Genomic DNA, 25,733 nt, shown 5'->3' on the forward strand with positions numbered 1-25,733 from the left:
GGGATTACATGAGGAGCTGTCCGGATATTTTTAGTTTGTATTAAATACGAGCCAAAATGAGTCTGAATTTAAATGCTTGAAATGCATCTCTTTGTGTAAGGAATCTATTTCCAATAAGCTTCACATTTTGAACCGAATTACTGAAATTAAAGAAGTTTTCGATAATATTCCAGTTTATTGAAAGACACAAGTTATCAGTTGCGCAATCAAACAATACAAATGTATCGAATCCTAAGATTAAAAATGAAACAAGTGCTTTTATACCTCTTGGTTTTCACGTCATCGACGTTTATTTCATGTAAAAGCTCCAACTAAAATATTTGCCTTGCTATAAAATTTCCTACAGTATTTGAATGCAACAACACAGGCTGGTGGGATGAGCCAATCAGAAGCCAGGAAACATCAGCCTAGACTATGAGGAGAGAGGTAGAGGGAGAAAACGACAACAAGCTTCATTCTCAGACCAGGCAGGTTCCACTGGCGGAGAGTGGAGCAGCGCTGCCGAGGAACTCCACACATCCACCCACAGCTCACATCCACCCACAGCTCACGTCTACAACAGTGAAAGAAAGAAAGAAAGAAAGAAAGCAAGGTAAAACTTTGAACAGTGAAATTTAAATCTCCATTTGTTGTGTATTTCAGTGTCCCTCCGGGTTTTTTTTATTAAGAAAATACATTAAACCAGATTTAAAGCGAATCTACTTTATCCAGCATGTAGTTTAAGCAAAATAATTTTTTTGTTTGTTTGTTTTTGCAAACTAATGAAACAAGTTGATTAAATCAGTTGAAACGGTGCCTGACTTTCCCCCACCACCACCACACATCTTTCCCTGTACAAGTTTGTTGGGGCATTTCTTCTCTTGAGCATTGTTTCTTTTTGTGCATCTTCTCCAGCCATCCACCATCCCCTGTTTTGAGAGACACTGTTACTCTCTGCCATTTGTACCAGTGTTATTTTGGATGTGTAGTAGTGATATTTTTTTTTTCCTCTGACAGCCCAGGTACAGAGAATAAATTGCAAGATGAATGAAAACCCAGTTTTGGATTAAACATCATCCTGGCCTGGAACCCGTTCTGTGGTGACTCTGGAACAACAGCGATCAATAACGAGAGCGGTCCTCGGCTGTCATATTAATCCATTTAAGAAATGCCTGCCAGAGCTGCAGAGGAGAGGGAACAGTTGAGGGTAGACATCAGGGCTTTCAGCCTAATGAAATGCATAGAAAGAGATGGCTGCCAGCCTTTGGAGCTGCTAATTAGTGCAGCCCACAGAAGTAAGTAAAACATATCTATCGTGATAACATATCTAATGGCCTTGGGAACCTAGTAGGTCAGATTAATCAGAGATTTATGGTGAGTAAAAAGGTAAAAAAATTCCCAGCAGTTTTATCAAACATTGACAGCGACTCTAAAATCTGATTATTACAATAGACTTAACATAATTGTGAAAGTTTAACAGCTGATTTATAACATATGTAACACTGGTTTAGTGACAAATAGTAGCATAGGAATTTAGATTTTGTGAACTCAAGCTATATACATAACATATGTATTCTTTTTGGTTTATTTCATAAATCACATTTAGCAGGAAAACAGTGCTGCAGGTTCCCAGATGTTTTCAATCCAACAGAAAATGAAAGTATATGATATTCTTAATATATATGTATATCAATGCAAAGGCACCTCATTTTTATTGAATCGGTTAAAGAACTTAAATTGCATATGTCATCAAAGATTGTATCTGGTTGTTGAATGTTCAAGGAATACTTCTTTTTAGTATTTTTATGCATTTAATGAATAATTTTAAAAAAACTATTCGTTTTTTTAGCTTTCAGGTCACATCCAATAAAAGGAAAGCTTGAAGAATAACTAATGTATCCATATTAATTATCAAATTATATAATTGTGTTAAATTTAATATAAAGGCAAAGCTGACCCAACCTTGAAGCTATAAGAGTATTTCCAGTGTAATACCCACATATTTTTATGCTGTAAAGTAAACTGGTCGGCGTTTAGGATTCCTAAAAGTGTAACTCATGTTGTGTCTGACCTTCACCTTGTTGGGAGACTTAAAATTCTTAATGTTCGACTTCACTGCGTGTTCAGCTTTTATGAAATTGAAACTGCAGTGCTGTTATGACGCACAAAGGTCGGAAACTTTATGCCAGTGGTCGAAACGTATGCGCAGAGTGCAAAGGTCACATCTTCACCCGTTCGGCTGTAAAATTTATAGATGCTCTTACTGGTTATTGATTGTATGCTTCATTTTACTGACGTCACAAGCTGAAATAAACTGAGTGCCAAAAGCAACTAATTGTAAGTTGTCTGACCTGCATGATTTCACTGTTATGGTGTTAAAATGGTTGACGTCAGATCGGCCTGAGCTCTTACAGGGTGGAGATGTGTAGCTGCTGAAGCCTCAGCAGGATGTGACTGTTTAACAGGCAAATATCCACCCGTCGCCTCAGCAGCACCAAAAGACCAAACAAAGGTCGGCTGATCACGTTAGATTCCACTTTAGTAAGTCCATTGTCTGGTTGTTGCAAGATTCATGATGACACAAAGGAAAATATGTAAAAAATTTTTTTTTTTTAGCTATGTCTATTACTGCTTTGCGTGTAACAATGTGGTACTGTTACATTTAGATTTCAGATATCTTAATTTTACATGCCAGGGACAACACCTGCACAGCACATGCAGCTGAATAACGATGCAGCAACTGGACGTTCAGCTGGGTTGTTTCGTTTACTAGGAATGTGCGAATGTATGTCTTGGTAAAGGCAAATAGACCAACATTTTTTAACTTTGAACTTTTCAGTATTTTTTTTAACTGTGACATTATAAAAGCAAACAGGTTTTTTTTTTCAGGAACTAAAATATGATATTGCCAGCCTCTATAGGAGGAGCGCACAGACACAACATTTCATGGGTTCTGCTTTAGCAACATAGTGCTTTTTATGACAGTTGTGGAATAATTGTTGATATTAGATTAAGTGTGTTATTTTTTTTGTTTGCTCCCTATGCACTGTAAACATTGTTGTAGTACTCCCAGCTGTTTCGTCCATGGTAATGATTTTGTCCCATTTAAATCCACTTGTATCTCAGCAGACTGTCATCCGTTGCTCTTGTCGGTTTGTGGTTTGGTGCAACACTGTTGGTCTAACATCATTTGCTGTTTGTTTGTTTATTGCTGCTGTTTGTTTTCCCACTGCCATGGCTGCTTGACCAGTATGACAAGTGTGTAACAGCAATACAAAAACCTCTAAAACATTTCTCACATTTTCTGTCTTTTTACAACAACAAAACCTGATGTGTTTCATCTGCATGTTATGGTCAGGATCACCAACACAATGCAGCTCATATTTTCAAAGTGGAAAGAAGACTATCCATAGTTGCCAATGTAGTTTACAAATAAAGTCATTTTCTGTGATGAGTGGCAACATCTCTGCAACATTGCATGATTAGGGAATTTGTATCAGCCTGCATCAGATGTGGCTTTTTCCACAAACATTGTGGGCTTCCCAGTGTTTCTGATTCTACATTTTATTTCACTTTTCTCTCTATTTTTGAGGATTTTATTCCAGACAGAACACTTTTTTTTTAGCTATATTCCAGCAATTTTGCTATTAAAAATGTCTGGTAATTCGGACAGAAAAAAGACCTTGCATACATTTTCTGTTAATGTAGTATAAAAAAATCCTATCCACAAAGTCTCTGTGCACCTCTGTCTTTGTTTATCTCATTATTTATCTGTTTATCTTCCCGTCCACCCCTCCCCGCGCCGCCCTCCGCCAGACAAGTCCGTCTTGAGCAGTCATGTCGGCCAAAGCCATCTCGGAGCAGACGGGGAAGGAGTATCTCTACAAGTACATCTGCACGTCGGCGCCAGTCCAGAACAGGTTCCGCTACGCCAACGTGACAACCGAGACGGACTTTCAGCGGCTGACGCAGGAACACCCATGGCTGCTCACAGAGGTGAGACAGCAGGAGCTCGTTTGAACTAAAATACACGTAGACGACGGTTTTTCTTTAGACGATTAAACGTCTGGAGCATAAATGTGGGGAAAAGCTGGAGAGCGATCTCCGCTTTATGGAGACAGTTACTCAGGCTGACAGCAGAGTGGTCACTTGGTGCTCATTAGCTGAAATCACAGAGAAGAGAGTGATGCCTCAGCTCTGTTAGTGGAACTGGAGAGAAATCCCCACTTTACCTCCATAGCTGAGTATGAATGATTTCTCCTCCTCTCCTTGGCCGATCCTCTCGGCAAAGCTGTCACTAGCTCTTTATACAAGCTAATTGAATTACTTGGCTACTTATCTAGAGTAAAAAGGTCATCCTTCCTGTACCTCCCTCACGACTGAAGGATTTTATCAGGAAGGTAGACGGAGGATGCAGAGGGCAGATCCACGGAGATGCCAGCTCTGCTAGAATTGATTAAGAAATCACATTAACTTTCACCCTCAACCGTCTCTTCCTCTGCTCAGTGCCAAGCACCCAGATAGTAATGACTCCACTGTCAGACGTCATGTATTTAACTTAGAAGAGAAGGTAGGTGGGCTAGATTGTTGTGGATATATAGTCTAAGTTTGTATTTGCGTCATGTGCAGTTTAGGTTTAAATTTGAACTTTGGAAGAAAATGTTTCTTGATAATTGAGTGATTTTTGTGAGTTGCGTGAGTTAATACGTTTCTGTGCTCTTATTCTAAAACACACTCACAATAATTGAGTCTTAGGTCTATTTTAGTTTAATAATTAACAAAACTTTTATCTCAGTTACTTACTTACTTACTCTGATGCCTCTAAATAAAATCAACAGCAACCAAAAGTCACCTAATTAGCATGTCCACATGTGTGCAACTTAATCTTGTTGCTCTGTTAAGGCCTCTGAGGTTTGCTGGAGAACATTAGTAAACAAATAGCATCGTGAAGACAAAGAAACAGCTGAAAGGTCACAAAAGAAGTTTTGGAGATGGTTAAAGCAAGTTTGAGATGTTTAGATGCTAAAAGTATGGAGGGAACATTGTAATATTGGGGCGAAAAAAAGAAAAACAGAGTCAGTTGGATCTCTGTGGAAATTGGACTTTACTGCTTTATTTAGACCAGAGAATAATAAAGAAAATATCTTGTTCGATTTTAAACGTGTTCGTATGACAACTACGTTTGAATCCTTGGGTATTTTAAGATTTCTTCTATTAAATTTGCCTCTACAGTGAGTTTTTTTAATAGTTCCGACTATTTAGCGTTTATGATGTAACATCATCAGTGCTGATGCTTGCTCCCTGCATCCACATTGTTTTGTTTTCCTCCTGCAGAGGCTCGTTGTGAAGCCAGACCAGCTGATTAAGAGGAGAGGGAAGCTCGGTCTGGTCGGCGTCAATCTGGACCTGAACGGGGTCAAAGAGTGGCTCAAGCCACGCCTTATGAAAGAGACGATGGTACGACACGCACCCGTACTGATCACCTCCATTTAAACATAGCTGAACTCTCACCCATCAGTTTTTCTACTATGCCTTTCTTCTTCTTCTTTCCTTTGTCTACCATCCCTGTGTTACACCAGGGATGTAGTCTCCATGCTATCGGTTAGATTCATATTTGAACAGCTGTGTGTTTGTGCGCAGGTATTAAATCAGTCCAGTCAGCTGAGGCGAGCTCTGCCGCTGAAGCAGTAGTCGGTCCGTCAGTGTAGCTCTGAGATGCTGCTCTGCCTCATAAACCAAGACGGGTCTATTTAGAGAATAGGCTGTTTCACAGATAAATAAAGGAGAGTGGTTTTATCCAGCCGCCGTCAGACTGTAGAGTCTCTTCACAGATCCGATGAAACTGTCAGTGGCAGTAAATAAGGATAAATGCTGTTGTGGTGTGAAGAGCATGTTGGGTTTTATCATGTTTACCATACATCCCTAGATTTCTACAATACTCTATATTTGCCCCAGCTGGGCTTTAATATTGAATTTTCGGTATTTTTCAATAAAGTTGGCAAATTATGGCTCTTGTTTACAGTTGACATTCATTTATGATCATTTGCATTTCACTCTGAAGCACCTCATTTATCTGTCTGGGCTTCAGGTCCCATGTGAGGTTTTCAATCTTCTATCCTTTTTTTTTTGATCATCCACTTCCTCTTTCGCCGTATTATTTGAAATGGCATTTCTTTCTCTCTTTTCTTCTCTCATTCAGTCCCTTATTAGGCTTTTTTGCCTGTTGGCCTTTAACAGGAGCCTTGACGGCTTCCACCAAATGAAATGTGCCTGTGGCTTTTTTTTTCTTTATAATGTCAGTTTCCTTCAGTCAAGTGTTAGGTTTTGGTTACTTTACTCCAGTCTGAAAACAAATAAAGGGATCAAACATCTATTATGTAAAGTGTGTAAAAACACCTTAGTTATTTTATAATCACATAGAGTTTGTGTCAGTGCATTAATTTTGTTCTGTTGCTGGTTTACAGGTGGGAAAAGCAAAATGCATTCTCAAAAACTTCCTTATAGAGCCATTTGTTCCTCATAAGCAGGTAAGTCAGCCGTCTTGGACTCGTGACTCTTTTTGACTGCCTACTTCAGGAATCCTACACAATTTTCATGTCAAAATTCAACAAAATTCTTCCAACCCTTCATCCATCAGAATTTTTATTCTTTATTTAGTTTTTTATTTGATCTATTTGCTGTTATTGCCTGTTACTTTTCTGCTGTTCCACAGAAATGTCTTTGTTGTCAGACAACGAAGGGTATTTGTATTTTTATTTGCAGTCTATTCTGTCCTTCAGACAGAGGAGTTCTACGTGTGCATTTATGCTGCCCGAGAGGGAGACTACGTCCTCTTCCACCACGAGGGAGGGGTGGATGTCGGAGACGTGGACGCCAAGGCACAAAAGCTGCTAATTGGGGTGGATGAAAAGATCAGTGAAGATCAGGTGAAGAGAGAACTGCTGACTAAAGCTCCCAATGACAAGAAAGCGTAAGTATGAAAAAATACCTATAAATATAACAATCTGGATTTAATAAATAATTCCATCACTCTACTCTAAAACTATACAACTACTGTGTACAAGGGTAAAAAAAAATGGATGGACGACCAACACTCTCACATTAGGAGTAAATGCCAGGGAGGAGGAACAAATGGGTGTGTGGTTCCATTAAACAAATGACATTTTCCTCCTCAGCTCTGCCTTTCTTCGATCAGCCTCCACCCACAGCCTTTCTTTGTGTCCCAGCAGCATTCAAAGCACGTTCATTTTTTATTTTTTTTATAGAAAGGATACAGTTTCACATCCCCCCATCCCTGACCCCCAACGATCCATCTCCTCAGCGGCGCTCTCGTGACAGCAGATTCTGGCCGGACTCGCTGTCTTGGCTGACATTGAAGAAGCAACCCCTGAAAGCACTCTGCCGGCCCTATCTCGCCTCCCCTGCCCAAACACTCACTTCAGACTGAAAAAAGGATTCCTGTTTTGCTGCCCTTCCCATCAGAGGCTGACGTGGTTGAGGCAGAGTCGCTCAGGGTTTTTGTTCCGGTTTTCACCCGGGGCCTTTTGTGGTTACAAATCTCTGAGCTGCCTGCTGAACTGACAGGCAGGAGAGGGCAGCAAAATGCCCCCCATCCAACCCGTAACTCCTCCTCCTCCTCCTCCTCCTCCTCCTCCTCCTCCTCCTCCTCCTCCTCCTCCTCCTCCTCCTCCTCCTTACCCTCCTTTTCCTCCATCTCCCTGTTTTGAGATGTGATGGTGGAGGAAAATCAAATGTGCCTGCATCTAATTTACAGGTGGACTGTTTCTCATTCTGCTGATCCTCGGCAAACCCTAAGTGATGTGCGCTACAGTGTGTCTTTGATTTACGAGGAGATTCTAACTATTAAACAGGGTGTGTTGGATTGCATATCCTGGAGATGTGACTCAGTGAACATGCTCTGTTTTGTACATTAGTTTTTTTACTTGTGGATGAGTCATGACATATAGAAATAAAGAATGTACGTATGTGAACAGAGAATTTTAAGCCCTAATATGTGTAAAGATTCAAAGTTTAAAAACAGACACAGCCTTTAAAACACATCACATATTTGTGACTTTGTTTTGTATGTTAAATATTTATGAACCAGCATGCAAAAATAGCTTTTTGGGTGTGCAAATACTTTCTACACAAGCCTTTTAGATGCAAAACAAAAATATGCAGTTTGGCACAAACTTTGATTTAGTGTAAAATCTTACACACTGTATACAGTTATAGCCGCTGAAGTTCTGTTTTGTACGATGTTTTAATTTCAGGCAAGTTTTCAAGGCCAGCTGAACGTCTTTTTTTTTTTCTTTTATAGAACTTATAGCCAATTAGAAATACTCACACATTACTTTATGTTCCAAAAGAATAATTAACGGCTTAGAAAATTAAAGATAAATCTTTGCATTGATTATTGAAATCCTGTACAAGAAGAAATCTGCTTTATCGTCTTGCTTTTGCAGGATTCTTGCCAGCTTCATCGTCGGACTCTTCAACCTGTATGAGGATCTCTTCTTCACATACCTGGAGATCAACCCTCTGGGTAGGTTTTCATCGATCCAGTTCTGCAAAAACATGTAGATCTGGTTAACTCTGTTGGCCGCTTTTGTAGAGATGTGTGTGTTTTTTTCTTCATGGAAATAATGTACTCAAACTTAAAATAGAATTCTCAATTTTTTTTTTCAGTTTGAGAACATCTTGCTACAGTAAAAGTTCAATTAATTTAAAGACTTTCACTGATTCTTACCCAGGGTGCAACAAATGTGTCCATGTCTGCATGGCCTATCTGTAAAAGTTTTCATAAATGCTTCCTTTGCTTTATTCCCACGCCGCTTCATCAATATGCTATTGCATTTTAAAATTAAAAAGAGGACATCAAAGTGGAACTGCAGATGAAAACAGTATTTCTTATTAAAACGGAAGATTCTGCCAATTCTTAACATCCAGGAAAGAAAACGTTAAATAATTCAGACGCGTCCTGTTTGATGAAGGCAGCTTGTGTTTCTAATGAAGTAATTGGGCATCAGTACATGCCCTGTGGCAGCTGTTCATGTTGACGTGGCTGCGCTGCTGCTTTGATAACTAGCCGCTTCCACCTCCTCTTCACTCCTTCCATGCCTCCTGCTGGGGCAACAGGAAGGCTCCTTCTGTCGACTCAGACAGTCTCCACAGCTGTAAATGGTCAAATCATAGAACATGGTGTTTCTTTCTCGTGACAGTGGTGACAAAAGATGGAGTGTATGTGCTGGACATGGCGGCGAAGATTGACGCAACTGCTGACTACATTTGCAAATCCAAGTGGGGTGACGTGGAGTTCCCGCCCCCCTTCGGCAGGGAGGCCTACCCCGAGGTGAGGAGGGGCAACATCAGTAGAGGATGTCGAGCGGGAGGCGCGACGACGACATCAGTAGTCTGAACAGCGTCACAGTTCCACGTCTCGTCATTTCAAATTAGATTTACTCAAAATGTTGAGTAGGCCATCTGTCAGTAACCTTTAATAAAGTTATAGCTATTCTGATCCATTTATCTCTAATGAAAGCAACGAGCTACAGCTGAGGTGAAATTTTTCCATTGCTTATAACTCAGCTTTTCTCCTGATGTTTGTTACTCAAAATGTTTATTTGTTTGTTTACCGCATACTGATCGTTTTGCTTCCTTCCTATTTTGGTCATTTCTTACCCGATTATTTTGTGCACAAAACTGAACTGTTTGCTATTTTGACCATTTGTCAATTTTTATTCCCTTGGGTACGTTTTGTACCTGCTTTGATGATTCGAAGTAATTCTACTCAATCTAATTAATCTAATGTAATTATATTTGCTTATATATTTCCAGACATCCATACCAACTGGGAGGAAGTTTCTCATAGATGTTTTGTTTTGGTGAAGGGTCAAAAGTTGATGTTTTTGTCTCCCTCTCACCAAGTTGTACCGATGCAGTTTTGGTGGTTTCATACCTTATTATGTTTTTCAATTCAGTTTTCCTAACAAACGTAGTAAATATGGTTAATGTAGTGGTGTTTTTTTCTTTTATTTGGCTGATGCATGTTGAAGGCACGTCTTGTCTGTGAAGCAGAAGGTCTGGACTAATTGGGCTGCTGTGAGGTGAGAGCAGAAACCAGGCTCAGTGGGTGTCTTTGATTAGGAGCTAGTTTTTTTTTTTACCCAGAAGCACCAGCTGTGACCCAGACTGTCACAAACAACTGGAGATGTGCACCGCATCGACTGTCATCAGTGCTTGTGTGTGTCGGCCACTACCTAACTAGAGATAAATCTAACTACCTGCTTCAAGTAGAAATAACTTTAGGTATTGCTAATTTCTTTGTGCGTTTCAGGAAGCCTACATCGCTGATCTCGATGCAAAGAGCGGTGCCAGTCTCAAACTGACTCTGTTGAATCCCCGAGGCAGAATCTGGACCATGGTGGCTGGAGGAGGCGCCTCAGTCGTGTACAGGTACCTACACACAACATCATTTAAAATCCCTGAAAAGATAAGACTGCAGAATCTACATGCTTTTCATAAATCATTTAACGTTTCTCCTGGTTGGTTTTATTGCTCCCAAACTCTGTCCTCAGTGAATTAAATTACACATACTCATATAAAAGATTAAGGACAGCATGGCAGCTCATGGTTCAGCCACTCAGACTGCCCATTCAGCTGTCTGCTAAATGAGATTTCTAAATGTTGCTGTTTTAGAAAGACTCAGGCGGAATCGTTGGTTTTCCGTCTGCTGAGGAGGATCTAAAGCGTAACATGCTGACATATCAGCCGCAACTAATTACTCCCTGAGTGCACTGTCTTATGTGTTTACAGTGCAGTGTGGGATCCAAACAGACGGAAACTGTTTCAATGCACATATTATTTTCTTAAATTGAGCTAAGAAAAGTCGCTTTTGTTTTTTGTGGTAAAAAAAACAAACTCCCAGTGATACAATTTGTGACCTGGGTGGAGTCGACGAGCTGGCCAATTATGGCGAGTATTCAGGAGCGCCAAGCGAACAGCAGACCTACGACTACGCAAAGACCATCCTGTCTCTGATGACGAGAGAGAAGCATCCCGATGGTAAGGGAATGTCAGGTTCCTCTATAATACATGAATTGTAACATTCCTCTTTATTGTGGTCTAAATATATTTATTAAATTCCAGGAAAGGTTTTGATTATCGGTGGAAGCATTGCAAACTTCACAAATGTAGCAGCAACATTTAAGGTACAGTATTGCTGAGCCCCTTTAATGGGTTGTTCTCCTGTCTTTCCCTTTCTGAAGAGTGGAAATAGGTCCATGTGTCACATAGAATATGCACCCAAAGAAACAAGAAGTCATGGTGATTCATGAATAATGAAATGACTGTGGTCAACTTAATATAGCCACTTTATTTGCATTTACTTTTGGAAGTGATCCAATAAATTTACCAGATGAATAAATGTACATAAATTAAATACTAATATTAAAATTCAATGGTAGGGAGATAATTTTGTTTAAAGATTGTTTTTAAACATGTCAACCATAAAATTTAACTCAGTAATTGTATTTCAATCAAATTGATTAAAAAAGAATTTTATGTTAAAATCTTATTTCCTTCAATATTTAGTTACCTTAGTCTAAAAATCTAGTGTCATCGTGATGCACAACTGAAAATAATGCAGAATGTGTTATTATATATCATTAATATATAATAGCTTTTGCATATTTATTAAACTTTTTAATGATTTTAATTTTAATTATTGACTCATTTCAGTATTTATTTGACAGTTTATTTGTTTATTCATTTATTCCGTGAATTTTGATTGTTTTGCACCTCCATAGATTTGTTGTGCAATAAGAAACATGTTCTTCTGTATGTAAGTTTTTATTACCTGCCTGTCTCAAATTAGTCACCGCAAGTATATATGTCTTATTCAGGGAATTGTTCGAGCTATTAGAGACTATCAGGGGCCACTTAAGGAGCATGAAGTCACTATATTTGTCCGCCGCGGCGGCCCCAACTATCAAGAGGGCCTCAGAGTGATGGGAGAAGTTGGTATGTTTTTTTTTCTCTGCTGTTTATGGTTTTTTTGTTGTTGTTTTTTTTAACAAAAACTTTCTGCAAACACCAGCTGATTGTCTTTTGATGCTAATTCCCACACAGGAAAAACCACCGGAATCCCGATTCATGTCTTTGGCACAGAAACACACATGACTGCCATTGTTGGCATGGCTCTGGGTCACCGGCCAATTCCCAATCAGCCTCCCGTTGCTGCCCACACTGCCAACTTTCTCCTCAACTCCAGCAGCAGCACATCGGTACGACATGCACTCAGCCATGTTGGCCCACAGTGTGCAGTGTTTAAATAATCAGCTCTTCCAGTTGTGATGTATAGTTTGGTGAAAGGAGGACTGGCACAGCAGCCTCTGTTTTAGCTCCTGCTGTCTTGTACTTTTAGTGAATCAGATTACCTGAAGCCCAGTAGCTCTGTTGTGTAAGTATAGTGCAGAGGATTGTGCACCGCTCTTACTCTAGTCAGCAGAGCCGTGCAGTTTTCCCCCTGAGGCTTCCATTAAAAATGTGCACGGTGACGGATTCTAGCAAAATGAGTGTGCAAGTGTCTACATGTGTGTGTGTGTGTGTGTGTGTGTGTGTGTGTGCGTGTGTGTGTGTGTGTGTGTGTACAGTGCTTAGTTTGCCTGAAATGTACATTGAAAAAAAAAATCATGAAATATGCACTTGAAAGAGTAAAAATATTTTAAAAAGTTGTTTCTAAGGATGATTTAGGCCTAAACTAAATTGAACTCAAAGGTTGCTCTGAAATTTGCAAGTCATCCTTTAGAAAGCCGATGGCAGACATGTGAAGAATAGCAGAGCTTGGAATGGATGTTCAGTGTAGGTGGTGTTTTATCGAATAACCTGAAGGCCTGATGTATCTCTGCCCCATTATTACGTTTGCAGTGAATAAAGGACAAGAGCTTCCACTCCCCATTTTGTTGTTTGCAGACTCCAACATCCAGAAGAAAAGACCCTTCAGAAAACAAAGCTAAAATTGAGGGCTCACCAGCTAAGAAGGTGAAAACTGGAGCTTCTGTTAGTGAGTATACTTGCACCCCATTGCACACTAAAAAACATTTGCATCCTAAATTTTTCAGCTATAACATCTCATCACAAAGTACCACCACTCTTAAGCTAAAGTGTTGGGGCTCCCTCTTGTGACAGCAAGAGAAAACTACAATACAAACATTGAAACAATAATGCTCATTCTGAAAATTTAATTACAGGAAAGTTTATTTTTTTAAAAACAAACAGTTTCCTTATAAAAATTTATTTACAACATTTTAAGTGGCCAGTTTCTATCTCTGAGTGATTTCTGTCCTTTCAGCTAAGGCCTCTACCCTCTTCACCAAACACACCAAAGCTCTGGTGTGGGGTATGCAGACTAGAGCAGTGCAGGGCATGCTGGACTTTGACTATGTCTGTTCCAGAGAAGAGCCATCTGTTTCTGCCCTGATCTACCCTTTCACGTAAGGATACTCCTTCTTGCACATTTAATTCTTGAAGAACCTTCTGTAACTGGGTGTGTCATGAATATTTTTGCTCTTGGACGCCCTCCAGTGGCGACCACAAACAGAAATTTTATTGGGGCCATAAAGAGATCCTCATCCCAGTGTATAAAAACATGAGCGATGCCATGAGGAAGCACCCCGACGTGGACGTGCTCATCAGTTTTGCTTCTTTGCGCTCAGCCTTTGAAAGCACCTTGGAGACCATGCAGTACCCTCAGGTAAATACGTCTCCTGCAGCAGGATAAGAGAGTTGTCTCATTTAAAGCGGCTGAGCAAAGCTCTTCTCTTTAATTCTCAGATTCGAACCATTGCCATTATTGCTGAGGGAATCCCCGAAGCACACACAAGAAAGATCATTAAAGCTGCAGATGAGAAGGGTGTCACCCTCATTGGCCCTGCTACAGTTAGTCTTTCACTCTTGGATAACTTAGAATATATCAATGAAAGGAAACTACAGGTCATCTTTCTGTTTCAGGTTGGAGGGATAAAGCCTGGTTGCTTCAAGATTGGTAACACTGGAGGCATGCTGGACAATATCCTCGCCTCCAAGCTGTACCGTCCGGGCAGCGTGGCCTACGTGTCCCGCTCAGGCGGCATGTCCAATGAACTCAACAACATAATCTCCCGCACTACCGATGGTGTTTTTGAGGGTGTGGCCATCGGAGGGGACAGGTGTGTAACTTTTGATGTACTGTCACCAGCCACTTTATTGGATTGGACCTTTCTTTGCCTTTGTGTCTTAATTCTTGGTGGCATTGGAAAACAGTCACTGTCCAATTCAAGAAACCACTTTGAGTTGATTTGAGTTTTGTGACATGGTGCATTCTCCTGTCGGAAGTGAGCACCATAGGTACACTGTCAATATACTGATAGGCTGTGGTGTTTAAAAGACGTTCCATTCATACTAAAAGACCCAAAGTTTCCCAAGAAAATATCAATGACACTACAACTTGCCCGAACCATTAAACATTGCAGTTGTAATTGAGAGTCATCAGATCAGGCAAAAGTTTCTCATCTGTTATCGTCTGACTTTAGTGAGCCTGTGTAAACTGTAGCCTCAGTGTCCCTTTCTTAGCTGAAAGGTGAAGGACCTGGTGTGGTTCTCTGCAGCTGTAGTCCATCTGCATCAAGTTTTTATGTATTCTGCATTTAGAGTTAGTTTTCTGCATGCCTAAGTTGTAAGAAGTAGTTACTTAAGGTACTGCTGCTTTCAACAAGAGATTCTTCCCAACATCACTGCTGCTCTTTAGATATTGTGTCATTTTCTGGTCCACTTTTTTTTGTAAAACTGACAGATAGTTGTGTAATAAAATCCCGGTAGATTAAACATTTTCTGAAATACTCTTGCACTAACAACTTAGGCCATATTTAAGGTTACTTAAATCCCCTTTCTTCCACATTCTGCTGTTAGGTTTGAAGTTCAACAATCTGTCTTCACCACATGTAGATGTTGCTGCCATGTAATTTGATAACTGTGTTATCAATCAGTTGAACAGGTATACCTAATAAAGTGGCCAGTCAGTATATATGAAATGTTTAAGCTTCTGCTGGACTTTCCCACAGATATCCAGGCTCCGTGTTTACTGACCACGTTCTGCGCTACCAAGACACTCCGGGAGTGAAAATGATTGTCGTACTTGGAGAGGTGAGAAACAGCTTCCCTCTTTGCTGGGAACTGAGGGAACAGTGTTCTAGCAGCCAGCTGACAAGCTGTGTGCAGCAAGGGGGTGGGGAGAGGTAATATTGTGTTGCTTCATGCTACATAAAGTCAGAGAAAACTGGCTTTTTTTTCAAATCAGTTTTAAATGTGTAGCTCTTTTAACCCTTGGTATGCCTTAATACTTGTAACCAACCCAGACCTAGCTTTGTATCTACTTTCTTTTAGATTGGCGGGACAGAAGAATACAAGATTGGCCAGGCTATTAAACAGGGCAGAATTACCAAGCCAGTAGTGAGCTGGTGCATTGGTACCTGTGCCACCATGTTCTCCTCAGAGGTAAAAGGTTGACTTCAGGCTCCAATTCATTTCAGTCAAATAAGAAATAAAATTAAAGGTATCTTTAACTTTGTTTTCTGGCACTTTTTTATACATCAGGTACAGTTTGGCCATGCAGGAGCCTGTGCCAACCAGGCCTCTGAAACAGCTGTAGCCAAGAACAAGGCTCTGAAAGAGGCTGGAGCGTACGTTCCCAAGAGCTTTGATGAGCTGGGACAGATCATCAAGTGAGTGCACAGCTATGGGACATACTGCACATCCAGAAAATATTTGCAGTGCTCCACTTTCCACATATTTGTTTTTTTTTATGTCACAGCCCTATTAGTTTTAAGGGGAAAATGCATTTATTCTGTTACAAAATGTAGCATAGCAAAATATAGAAAAACTGAAACACCCTGTTTAATTCCCGGATGCACGGTGCTCCTACTGGTAAACTAGTATACTCTTTATTTGATTGTTTTATGTTATTCTTTGTACAGATCTGTGTATGATGGTCTTGTTTCCAAAGGAGTAATCCAGCCAGCTGAAGAGGTGCCTCCTCCCACTGTACCAATGGATTACTCCTGGGCACGAGTGAGTAAGGCGGCATGAACTATGTTTTCAATTCTTTTTGGAAACACAGTAAATTAGTACATGACTGATGGTACTACCTGTGTTTTTCTGGCTGTTGTGCAGGAGCTGGGCCTAATACGTAAACCAGCTTCCTTCATGACCAGCATTTGTGACGAGAGAGGCCAGGAGCTCCTCTATGCTGGCATGCCCATCACTGAGGTCTTCAAGTCTGAAATTGGCCTAGGAGGAACTCTGGGGCTTCTGTGGTTCCAGCGGAGGTCAGACCTATCCACCAGTGCTTAGAAAAACGTCCGCCTGGGGGTTTACAGGCCTACATACAGATTTATTTTTATAATTTCACCTCTTCCTGCGCAGGCTCCCGAAGTACGCCTGCCAGTTTATTGAGATGTGCCTGATGGTAACTGCAGATCATGGCCCTGCTGTTTCGGGTGCACACAACACTATTGTCTGTGCCCGGGCTGGCAAAGACTTAATCTCCAGTCTCACTTCTGGCCTCCTCACCATTGTGAGACATTTTGATGTTTTTTTTTGTTTTTGTTTTTTTTAATATTACATATCTGCCCAGATCTACCAAAAGGCACAATAAAACCTTGACTTTCCTTTGTTGTTTCTTCAAGGGAGACAGATTTGGAGGAGCTCTGGATGCTGCTGCAAAGCAGTTCAGCCATGCTTTTGATAGCGGCATGTTGCCTATGGAGTTTGTCAACAAGATGAAGAAGGATGGAAAGCTGATCATGGGCATCGGACACAGAGTTAAGTCGGTGAGTTGTATTTATGGCTCAAAGGTAGACAAAGTTAGAGTTCTAAAATAAGATGAAGTCTTCGGATAATTTTCCAGTTTTCAACTGAATATTTTTTCTCTGCTTCTTCAGATAAATAATCCTGACATGAGAGTCCAGATCTTAAAGGACTTTGTGAAGCAGAACTTTCCTTCCTCACAACTTCTGGACTATGCTTTAGAAGTAGAGAAGATCACCACTTCTAAAGTAAGGATTTAAAGTGTTTGCTTTCCTGCATTGGCAACACTCATCTTTTTCACTACATGAACCTTCGCTGTGCCTGTGTTACCTAGAAGCCCAACCTGATCTTGAATGTGGACGGCTTCATTGGTGTGGCCTTTGTGGACTTGCTCAGAACCTGTGGAGGATTTACAAGGTCAGAAAAGAAATACACAATATTGCATATTACATTACATATTGCATAATATAAAGTAACCATTTTCCTGACATATCCTACAGAGATGAGGCAGATGAGTTTGTTGAAATCGGTGCTCTTAATGGCATCTTTGTCCTGGGACGCAGCATGGGATTTATTGGTGAGTGGTTTCTGTTGCTTTGGTCAGATCTTCACAACAGCAAACATTTCTCCCCCTTCATATCAAACTAACCGTTTACAATAATGTTAAAAGATCATCCAAAACCATGCATCCAAGGCCTTTCGTGGTCTTGGAGAGGTGTTTCTGGGGTGCATCAAAAACACATGTGTGTGTATGTGTAAAACTACGTAAGATTCTCCTGATTATTTAGGCATGCAAACCCATGGGGGAATTCTGATCGTTCATATTTGAGACTAAAGTGTGCCATGACAAAGCCTGGTAAGAGCAGCGGTAACTTATCGTTGAGGTGTGGCTCACTAGCAAGGATTGTGTATCAGAAAATCTGGGCTGGCTACATGGGCCTCATTCCAAGGTTGCATAATGTTCACAGAACTCCAACAAGAAGTTGAAATGAACAATGCACATAAAAAAAAGCCCACCACACTTAGGTCATTTGCATTCAGAGATCAAGTTAAAGTTTTAAGGCTGCAGTTATAATGAAAAATGTGCCTGGTACAAGTGGTGGAAGCATTGTGGTAGAATGGAGACTTAAGCAGCAGAAAACAAACAACTCCACTGTTTTCATCTTTCCTACAGGTCATTACCTGGACCAGAAGAGGCTGAAGCAGGGTCTGTATCGCCACCCCTGGGATGATATCTCCTATGTGCTGCCGGAGCACATGTCTATGTAATCAAAGAGGCGAAACCACACCTCATCCATTAGATCCACACTGTGATCTGCCACTTCAGAAACTAGTGGCAGTAAACTAAAGGTACATGTTACAAATATTATAGCCGTCAATGTGAGAAACCGAGAAGATGCTTCAGGGTATATTTATAGTTGTAAAAGCCAGTCATTGCAGCAGTTTTGTGAGTACTGCTAAAACCTGCCTAAATGTGATGCTTGAAGGTCTGTCAATGTGCTGCAGAGATGCAATAGGTTCAGATATACATGTGAATATTTAGCCGCTGACCACAACTACCAGTCACGACGAGTGAAGTGCTGTAATTTATCCATAAATATTACATTAACATGTTTACAAAGTCTGTATGTCCTATTCTTGTGTAACACCTACTATTGTTATTGTGCCATTTGGAAATGGCAAAGTTCAGTGCAATAATACAGATCAAAGCTGAAGTCCTTCATATCCGTGTCGATGTAATGTTCCTAAAGCAGTGGTTTGCTTTTGTGTGCCAAACTGAGATGTTACATGTTTATTATTTGAGGCTCCATGTCTTATTTTACCTTTTAAATGCTGGTTTTAAACATCATTTCACATTCTTCATCTGTAACTGTCATACACAGTATATTAAATGATCAAATCATGCTTGTTAGTTTCTTAAGTGTGAGACAGAATGTTTCATCTACCTTGTGCTTTTGTGTCTATTTTTAACCTTCTCAGTGTGGACTAATTGTGCTTATTTGTGCTTACATGCTGTATGTTCACAATTGCACTTGTGAGATAAAAGAAATAAAGTGAACATGATGTAATCATACTTTGTAATTTCCATTATCTTTTGCCTCCAATGTCAGAATGTTCAAAGAGTCTGAAATGGGAAAACTTTCTCCCTGGTTTTGTAAAGCAGAACCAAATACCATTATTTTATCAGTCCTTATGTAGTCCTGATAAAAGAAGAAGAAATGTACAGTATATGTTAACTCCTTGTTTGCTTAGCCCACAGATTCCACCATGTCATTATTTATCAAATATATAGCTACAGCACAAAAGCATTTCAAAAATAAAATGTACCCTACAAATCCTAGATTTGTAAAAAATACAAAAAAGCCTGAATTTCAAAGGGTGTGTGCCTTCTTTTTTCTTAACTGAGTCACATATAAAAATATGGATTCTATACAAAAAATAATTGCCAGAAATTGCACAATTAAGAGTGGGCAACATAAATGTACTGGCCTCTTCACTGGCACCATTGAACAGTTTCAATTACTTGCAATACTTATTTATTTCTATTTATGCCACTTTTGTGCTTTTGTATTTATTTGCCTGAGAATTTTAATGAATGTCTGAATGAACTCATTCAGTTATAGCTTTTTTAGTTTGCTCCTGTATGTAGATGCATGTAGTCTTTACACGTGAGAATTACTAAAAGTTATTTCTCCTGTAAGAACAACATGAAATATGTAAAATGTTGAGTGTAAATTTAAAAAATAGAAATCTGAATGACAACTCTACATTTCAACTGGGGTATCTGGAATATATATGAACTACAGCCATTAAATGATATAATGGCCACTCAAGCCTTTAGGTTTTTTTTTATTATAAATAAATTCTATGTTAGAGTAATTTTTATCAATAGGAGTATATTAAAGCTTTTAAAGTTCATCGTACTTTTTTTGTGTGCAAAATTATACATTGGATTACATCCATAACTCTTGGTAAAACTTAGTTGGTCTAACATCGCATAAAAGATAAACCATATTTTTTTATCATCTGTTTTGGTGTAGTAAAATGATAGAATAATTACAAAAACACAGAAGGATTTGTTTTTCTTTAGACTGAGGATCCCCTTTCGAATTACGGAAATGACGCAACGACTACGTTTCACTGTCTGACCCCGCCTGGACTCCATGTATGTGCGGCTGCGTATGTCGCCTTGTTTCCCTCTCTAGTTTACTCCATCTACCACCTCTGCTCACCTCCAGAGCTGGTAGCAGAATGGCAGCGGCGGCTCCCAACCCGGAGGACTCCGCCAGGAGTGGCAGCGGCGGCGGTGGCGGAACCAGCAGCAGCACTCCCAGTGCACTAGCCGGAGACGGTGACGCGGAAGAGGCCGAGGACTTCACATCCACCTCCCATTGCTCGGAGCTCTCTCGGCGGCAGAACGAGCAGAGAAAGCAGGGCTTGTTTTGCGACGTGACGTTGGCCTTCAGCAGCGGGGCGGCTACCGGGAGCGTCCAGAGCTGCGAGTTTTCGGCCCACAGGTCTGTACTGGCTGCTGCCACCGACTATTTCACTCCGCTGCTGGGCGGGCAGTTCTCCGAGTCTCTCTCCGGACGGGTGGAGATGAAGGAGTGGAGCTCAGAGCTGGGGCCAGACCCGGAGACAGTGGAGAGTGTCATCCAGTACATGTACACCGGAGAAATACGCGTCAGCACCTGCAATGTACATGAGGTCCTGGAGCTGGCAGACAGGTATCAATCTGTTTGTAATTTTATGAAATGCACATAGCACCCGTAAACGGATCTAAGCCTCCCGAGATTTGTTCATATTTTGTCACTTTTATGTGTTTTTATTTGGGATTTTATGTGATAGACAAACAAAGCAATGCATAGTTGTAAAGTGGAAATACAACGACAGATGGGTTTTTTAATTGGTATACACCCGAGGCAATGCTTTGTAAAACCATCTTTGCAGCAATTCCTTTGAGGCATGTCTTAATCAGCTAAGCACTTCCAGAGAATACAATGCTGCCTCCAATGGCACTGGCAAAAAAATCAGATGGGATGAAGAACATCTATAAACATCAATTTTCATTTGGATTCATTTGGCTTCAGCTCTGTACATTGACTTGACCATACCAACACACTAATCCATTCCTTTATAGCGCTGATTGTGTGGTAGTTTAATTATCTGGTCAGGTGAGGTGGAGTATAGCTGTTTATTGATACTGCCTTACTGTAGGGGTGATGTTTTAATGGTGATGCGCGCAATCCCTGTTTTTTGCAACAAGATTATATTTGGTTCTAACTGTCCAAGGCAACCTTCTAACACATGCTTTGTTTGATACATGGCTTGTGGCAAACTGTAACTACTTTTGACTTTTTTTTCCAGTGGCATTCCATAAATATCAGCACAATGCATGAATGTTGCTCAAGAGTTACCATGGGGCTCTTGGCTGCTTTTCTAATTAAAACTCTGCTTGTGTAGTCTGTCAGTTTAGATAGATAGCCATGTTGTAGATTTGTAATAGTGACTTACTCTCTCTATTTTGAAATAATGAACTGAAGTTTTCACTGAATTCAACTTTAAACTCAGCATCTTCATCTCTGCCTTGACTGCTGTTTCTTGGTCTTCATGATGCTCTTTGTTCATCATAGTTCTCCAACAATCCTTTGAGACCTTTGCAGAACAGCTATATTTATAGTATACAGATGTTACATTAGACACAGGTGAACTGTATTTAACAATTGGGCGACTTCTGATGGCTATTGATTGTACAAAATTGTATTTAGGGATATCAGACTCTTATTTGCAAGATAAATTTGAAACACCTGTGCACTTTCCTTTCAACTCAACATAATATGCTATTTGCATTGCTAGTCTTGCCTATAAAATCCCAATTAAATATGCTACATGTCCTAACATTGCACTTTTGGTTGTATGATAGTTGCAAGCTCTTTTTCTTGAAACCCCTCAATTCCCTCTGATGTTTTTCATTGTGTTTTTTCTCTGCTACTTTATTTGAAGGTTCTTGCTGCTGCAGCTCAAAGATTTCTGTGGTGAGTTCCTCAAGAAGAAGCTGAGTTTGACCAACTGTGTGGCAGTGCACAGTCTAGCTCACATGTATACCTTGGACCAGCTGGCTTTGCGAGCCGCAGACATGATTCGCCGCAATTTCCACAAGGTTATCCAGGATGAGGAGTTTTACACGCTGCCCTTTCACCTGGTCCGTGACTGGCTGTCGGATGCGGAGATCACTGTGGATTCAGAGGAGGTGCTGTTTGAGGCCGTGGTGAAGTGGGTGCAGAAGAACCCAGAAGAGCGAAGTCGCTACTTCGAGGAGCTGTTTCGTCTCCTAAGGCTTCCCCAGATAAAACCCACCTACTTGGCCAGGGTGGTGAAAAATGAACGACTCGTGGCCTCCAATGAAGCCTGCATGCGACTGGTGTCAGAGGCTGTAGAGGGCCACGCAATTCGCTTTGAGAACCTCAAGTCAGCAGATATGGAGTTCTGGTCTTCGCACATGGCCTCGTTTCAACCTCGGTTCGGCCAGAACATGGACGTTATCATGGTGGTGGGTGGGGTGTCAGAGGGCGGGGACTATCTGAGTGAGTGTGTGGGGTACTTCATCTATGAGGATCGATGGGTGAACCTCCCTCACATCCACAACCACTTGGATGGCCACGCCATCGCCACCACAGAGTCCCATGTCTATGTAGCTGGATCGATGGAGCCAGGATTTGCAAAGACAGTGGAACGTTACAATCCCAATCGCAACACTTGGGAGCAGGTCAGCAACTTAACCACGCGCAAGCACTCTTTTGGGCTAACGTGCATCAAGGATATCTTGTACAGCATTGGTGGGCACGGAAACTTCAGTCCGGGCTTCAAGGATGTGAGTGTGTATGAGCCTGAGCAGGACAAGTGGCACAATCTGGAATCGGCTCCTAAAATTCTGCGAGATGTGAAAGCGGTTAGCGTGGAGGATCGCTATGTGTATGTGACGGCACGCACACCTGTGGACACAGATAATGATGATGGACTGAAGACGGTGACCACCCGATATGACACCGAAAGCCGCCAATGGCAGGATGTCGACTCCTTGCCACTCATTGACAACTATTGCATCTTCCAGATGGCTGTGGCTTCGACTAACTTCTACCACACAGCTTCCTGCTGCCCTAAGAGTTACGCAGTGCGGGACGAAGTCGCCAGGCAGAAGATTAGTGCCCGCATCTCTGATGAGATCCTGGAGAGCCTGCCGCCAGAAGTGACCAGCATAGAGGGTGCCGCCATCTGCCATTTTGATGAGGACGTCTTCATCATTGGAGGCTGGAAGAACAGCGACGACGTTGACAAGCAGTATCGCAAAGAGGCCTACCGCTACTGTGCGGAGAGGAAGCGTTGGATGCTGCTGCCGCCCATGCCGCAGCCCCGCTGTCGGGCGACCGCCTGCCACGTCAGAATCCCGTACCGCTTCCTGTACGGCTGCCAGCGGTATCCCATGCCCCAGAACCTGGCTCGCCAGCGAGATCGTATGCAGCAGATGCAGCAGCTCCACAGGCGCACCCTAACCCTGCGTCGACAGCTCCAGTCACAGATAGAGTGCTGAACTGGGCCGGCGGCGTCTGAAGATTTCCACCACTCATACGTAACCCGCTGCTGTGAATGATGTGTTGTTCTCGTTGGTTGTCGCTCATCTAAGCTGCGTGGCATTAGCTCCCATGTTGTTGTATTAATCGCTGACTTAAAGCCATGAAATATGTATGCAGGTCATTCAGGCGGTATGTTGCAGATGTACACATGTTTATAAGAGTGTTTTTCAGCAGCCAAAAAAACTAAGTATGCTTTAGTAATTAATGTTGATAAAGATGCTGTTTATCTATTTGTATAGTATAAAGCTGTATATGTCTAAATTGATACTTGACATTCCTTTATTGTATAAGCCTCTACTGGCAGGAATATGTGACATCAGTAATAACATTAGTATTGCATTCCTACTTTCTTAAGAGTCCCATCATTCCTTCCTTCCTAACACTGTGACAATCCCTTCATGAAAAGTAGAACTTACTAAAAAAGGACTTTGCTTGTTACTTCAAACATTCAACATTGACTGTGAATATAACAGATAGGTTACCTGGTCTTTTCTTTCTGGATAGTCCAGAAAGACTTTTCATCACAAAAGCTTCTAGAATGCTCTCCCTTTGTCCTCAACAATTGTAGTGTATTTCGGTCATTTATGTACATGTAATGCTTTAACAGTTCTCGGAGGGGCAGTATGACGTCCAGGCTCTAGTAATGTGTAAGTTGCAACAACATTTCACTTATTTATGCAGTACATTTCTTTTTTTCCTGCCTCTTTATTAAGCACCAAAATCAATGGCTCAATCATTCCTTTCTTTTGCACTTTTAAAAATGTTCCACTTATCCTCTTAATTCAAACAGAAAATGTAAAAAAATTTTATTCGTATGTATGTCTGGATTGTGTCTGCACAGGGTTCGGTTATTGTTTTGCTAAGAATGGTTAAGGTTGTCTCGTAGAACTGCACTTTTTCAATCTCTTATTAGTTGTAAAGTCTTAAAGTTGTTGCTGCACCTTGATTTAGCAGTTTTTTCAGTTTTGTCATATCAGACAAGGTGATTGTATTTTGGAAATACCATTTTTTAAAACCGGATTCCAGCAAGCAAGTTTTGAACTCTAAGCAAAGATGTTGCCATCAGTATGGATGGAATTGTTTCAAACATTAAATATCTCATAAAAAAATTTATTTCTGTTAACTCCATTTTGACTTGGGTGTACATTGGAGCTGTCTCCTGTTGCCCACCAAAGAGACGTAAAGATGTAATGAAAAGGAATCAAACCTAAAGACAAAGAAGGGATTGCTATGAATTTGTTGTGACTGACATTCAGGAGCTGTGCAGTACCAAGGTTAAAGAGCGTAGAAATGATATTCATTTCCACTTTATGACCAATATAAATAGCACTGCAGATCTTAACTGAAATAAGCTATGTATTTGCTTTGCATGTGATAGTCTGACATTGTGTCCTTATATTTCGATGTAAGAAGTACTAATGGCATCACTTGCAATTAAAGCTGTTTTTGTAAGATAAATATGTGTATTGTTACTTTGACTCTTGACTCTGTTCAATGCCTACTCATACTCTTTAACTGGCTTTAGACGCAGCATAGTTTTGGTGCCAGCAGTAGGTTGCCAATTGAATAAAGAATAAGTAGCATTCAGGCCTTTCACTCAAATAGTAAATAAGTTTGCATGAGTGTTCGATTACTTTTCTGTATTAAGCTGTACCAATCAATTTACAGGTTCATCTGAATAAATTAGATGGTTATTGAAGTGCTTTATTGCATACATAGTGATATATTTCAAACTTATTTAAAAAACAAAAAACTAATATTCACCATCTCTGATTATGACATAAACTAACTAAAAAAATAAATAGCAGAAATGTTATTCTGCTGACTTTTAGAGTTGACCAGAAGAAAATCATTGAGTCTGACAACAGAGTAAGTTGTTCACTGTACAAAAAAGGTTTCGTAGTGAAAGGCCCACACGAAGAGTTGAGAAGATTGTAAAGTTAAAGAGTTATGGTGAGATTATTTTGGTGGGAACTGTAGTTGAACTCTGTGCTTTAAAAGTTACCATACAGACTTTCTTAACTCACTAAGCTTACAAGCTGATTGCCTCCTTTCGACAACACACTGATGCAGTAATTAGACCATGTTTGTTCATGAGAACTGGTTCTCATGAACATGCAGTTAAAAAAATAAAGTGCAAAAATGAGTATGGTGTGCATATTTTGCACAGTACATGGAGATGATTTTCAGCAAACTGACATTTCTGTTATTATTATTATTATTATTATTATTATTATTATTATTATTATTATTATTATATTATTATTATTACTATAACTT

At 40.5% G+C, this 25,733-nt stretch overlaps 2 protein-coding genes across 3 annotated transcripts; both read left to right on the plus strand.

The window, feature by feature from the left end:
• Positions 1-391: 391 nt before the first annotated feature.
• Positions 392-18,895, plus strand: aclya (ATP citrate lyase a). 2 transcript variants are annotated; one of them, XM_081610176.1, is made up of 28 exons: positions 392-592; positions 3,796-3,975; positions 5,314-5,436; positions 6,444-6,506; positions 6,759-6,949; positions 8,445-8,524; positions 9,201-9,331; positions 10,316-10,434; positions 10,907-11,043; positions 11,128-11,189; positions 11,883-12,000; positions 12,109-12,263; positions 12,952-13,042; positions 13,331-13,472; positions 13,564-13,732; positions 13,813-13,917; positions 13,990-14,186; positions 15,078-15,159; positions 15,400-15,510; positions 15,610-15,737; positions 15,990-16,083; positions 16,186-16,340; positions 16,438-16,588; positions 16,701-16,844; positions 16,956-17,069; positions 17,156-17,238; positions 17,322-17,398; positions 17,996-18,895. In XM_081610176.1, exons 2-28 carry the CDS (start codon positions 3,817-3,819, stop codon positions 18,088-18,090), a joined length of 3,276 nt encoding a protein of 1,091 aa, XP_081466302.1. In that variant the 5' UTR covers positions 392-592; positions 3,796-3,816; the 3' UTR covers positions 18,091-18,895. The 2 variants fall into 2 exon arrangements, with proteins under 2 accessions (XP_081466302.1, XP_081466303.1); XM_081610177.1 differs by lacking the exon at positions 392-592 and adding an exon at positions 997-2,520.
• A 1,081-nt stretch (positions 18,896-19,976) lies between these two features.
• Positions 19,977-24,911, plus strand: LOC103469415 (kelch-like protein 11). Its single transcript, XM_008417073.2, has 2 exons — positions 19,977-20,549; positions 21,826-24,911. The coding sequence occupies exons 1-2, from the start codon at positions 19,990-19,992 to the stop codon at positions 23,408-23,410; spliced, it is 2,145 nt and encodes a 714-aa protein (XP_008415295.2). The 5' UTR covers positions 19,977-19,989; the 3' UTR covers positions 23,411-24,911.
• The last annotated feature ends 822 nt before the right edge of the window (positions 24,912-25,733 follow it).

The sequence above is a fragment of the Poecilia reticulata genome, chromosome 8, assembly GCF_904066995.2.
Source record: "Poecilia reticulata chromosome 8, P_reticulata-male-v2, whole genome shotgun sequence".
Taxonomy (NCBI): Eukaryota; Metazoa; Chordata; class Actinopteri; order Cyprinodontiformes; family Poeciliidae; genus Poecilia; species Poecilia reticulata.

What these genes read in the sequence shown, in the direction of transcription:
- LOC103469415 (XM_008417073.2), top strand. Translation starts at nt 19,990, where the DNA reads ATGTGCGGCTGCGTATGTCGCCTTGTTTCCCTCTCTAGTTTACTCCAT. An exon ending in GTCCTGGAGCTGGCAGACAG is followed by an intron (nt 20,550 to 21,825) that starts GTATCAATCTGT and finishes CTTTATTTGAAG; the next exon opens with GTTCTTGCTGCTGCAGCTCA.
- aclya (XM_081610176.1), top strand. Translation starts at nt 3,817, where the DNA reads ATGTCGGCCAAAGCCATCTCGGAGCAGACGGGGAAGGAGTATCTCTAC. An exon ending in GAAAACTGGAGCTTCTGTTA is followed by an intron (nt 13,043 to 13,330) that starts GTGAGTATACTT and finishes CTGTCCTTTCAG; the next exon opens with CTAAGGCCTCTACCCTCTTC. An exon ending in TGGATTACTCCTGGGCACGA is followed by an intron (nt 16,084 to 16,185) that starts GTGAGTAAGGCG and finishes GCTGTTGTGCAG; the next exon opens with GAGCTGGGCCTAATACGTAA.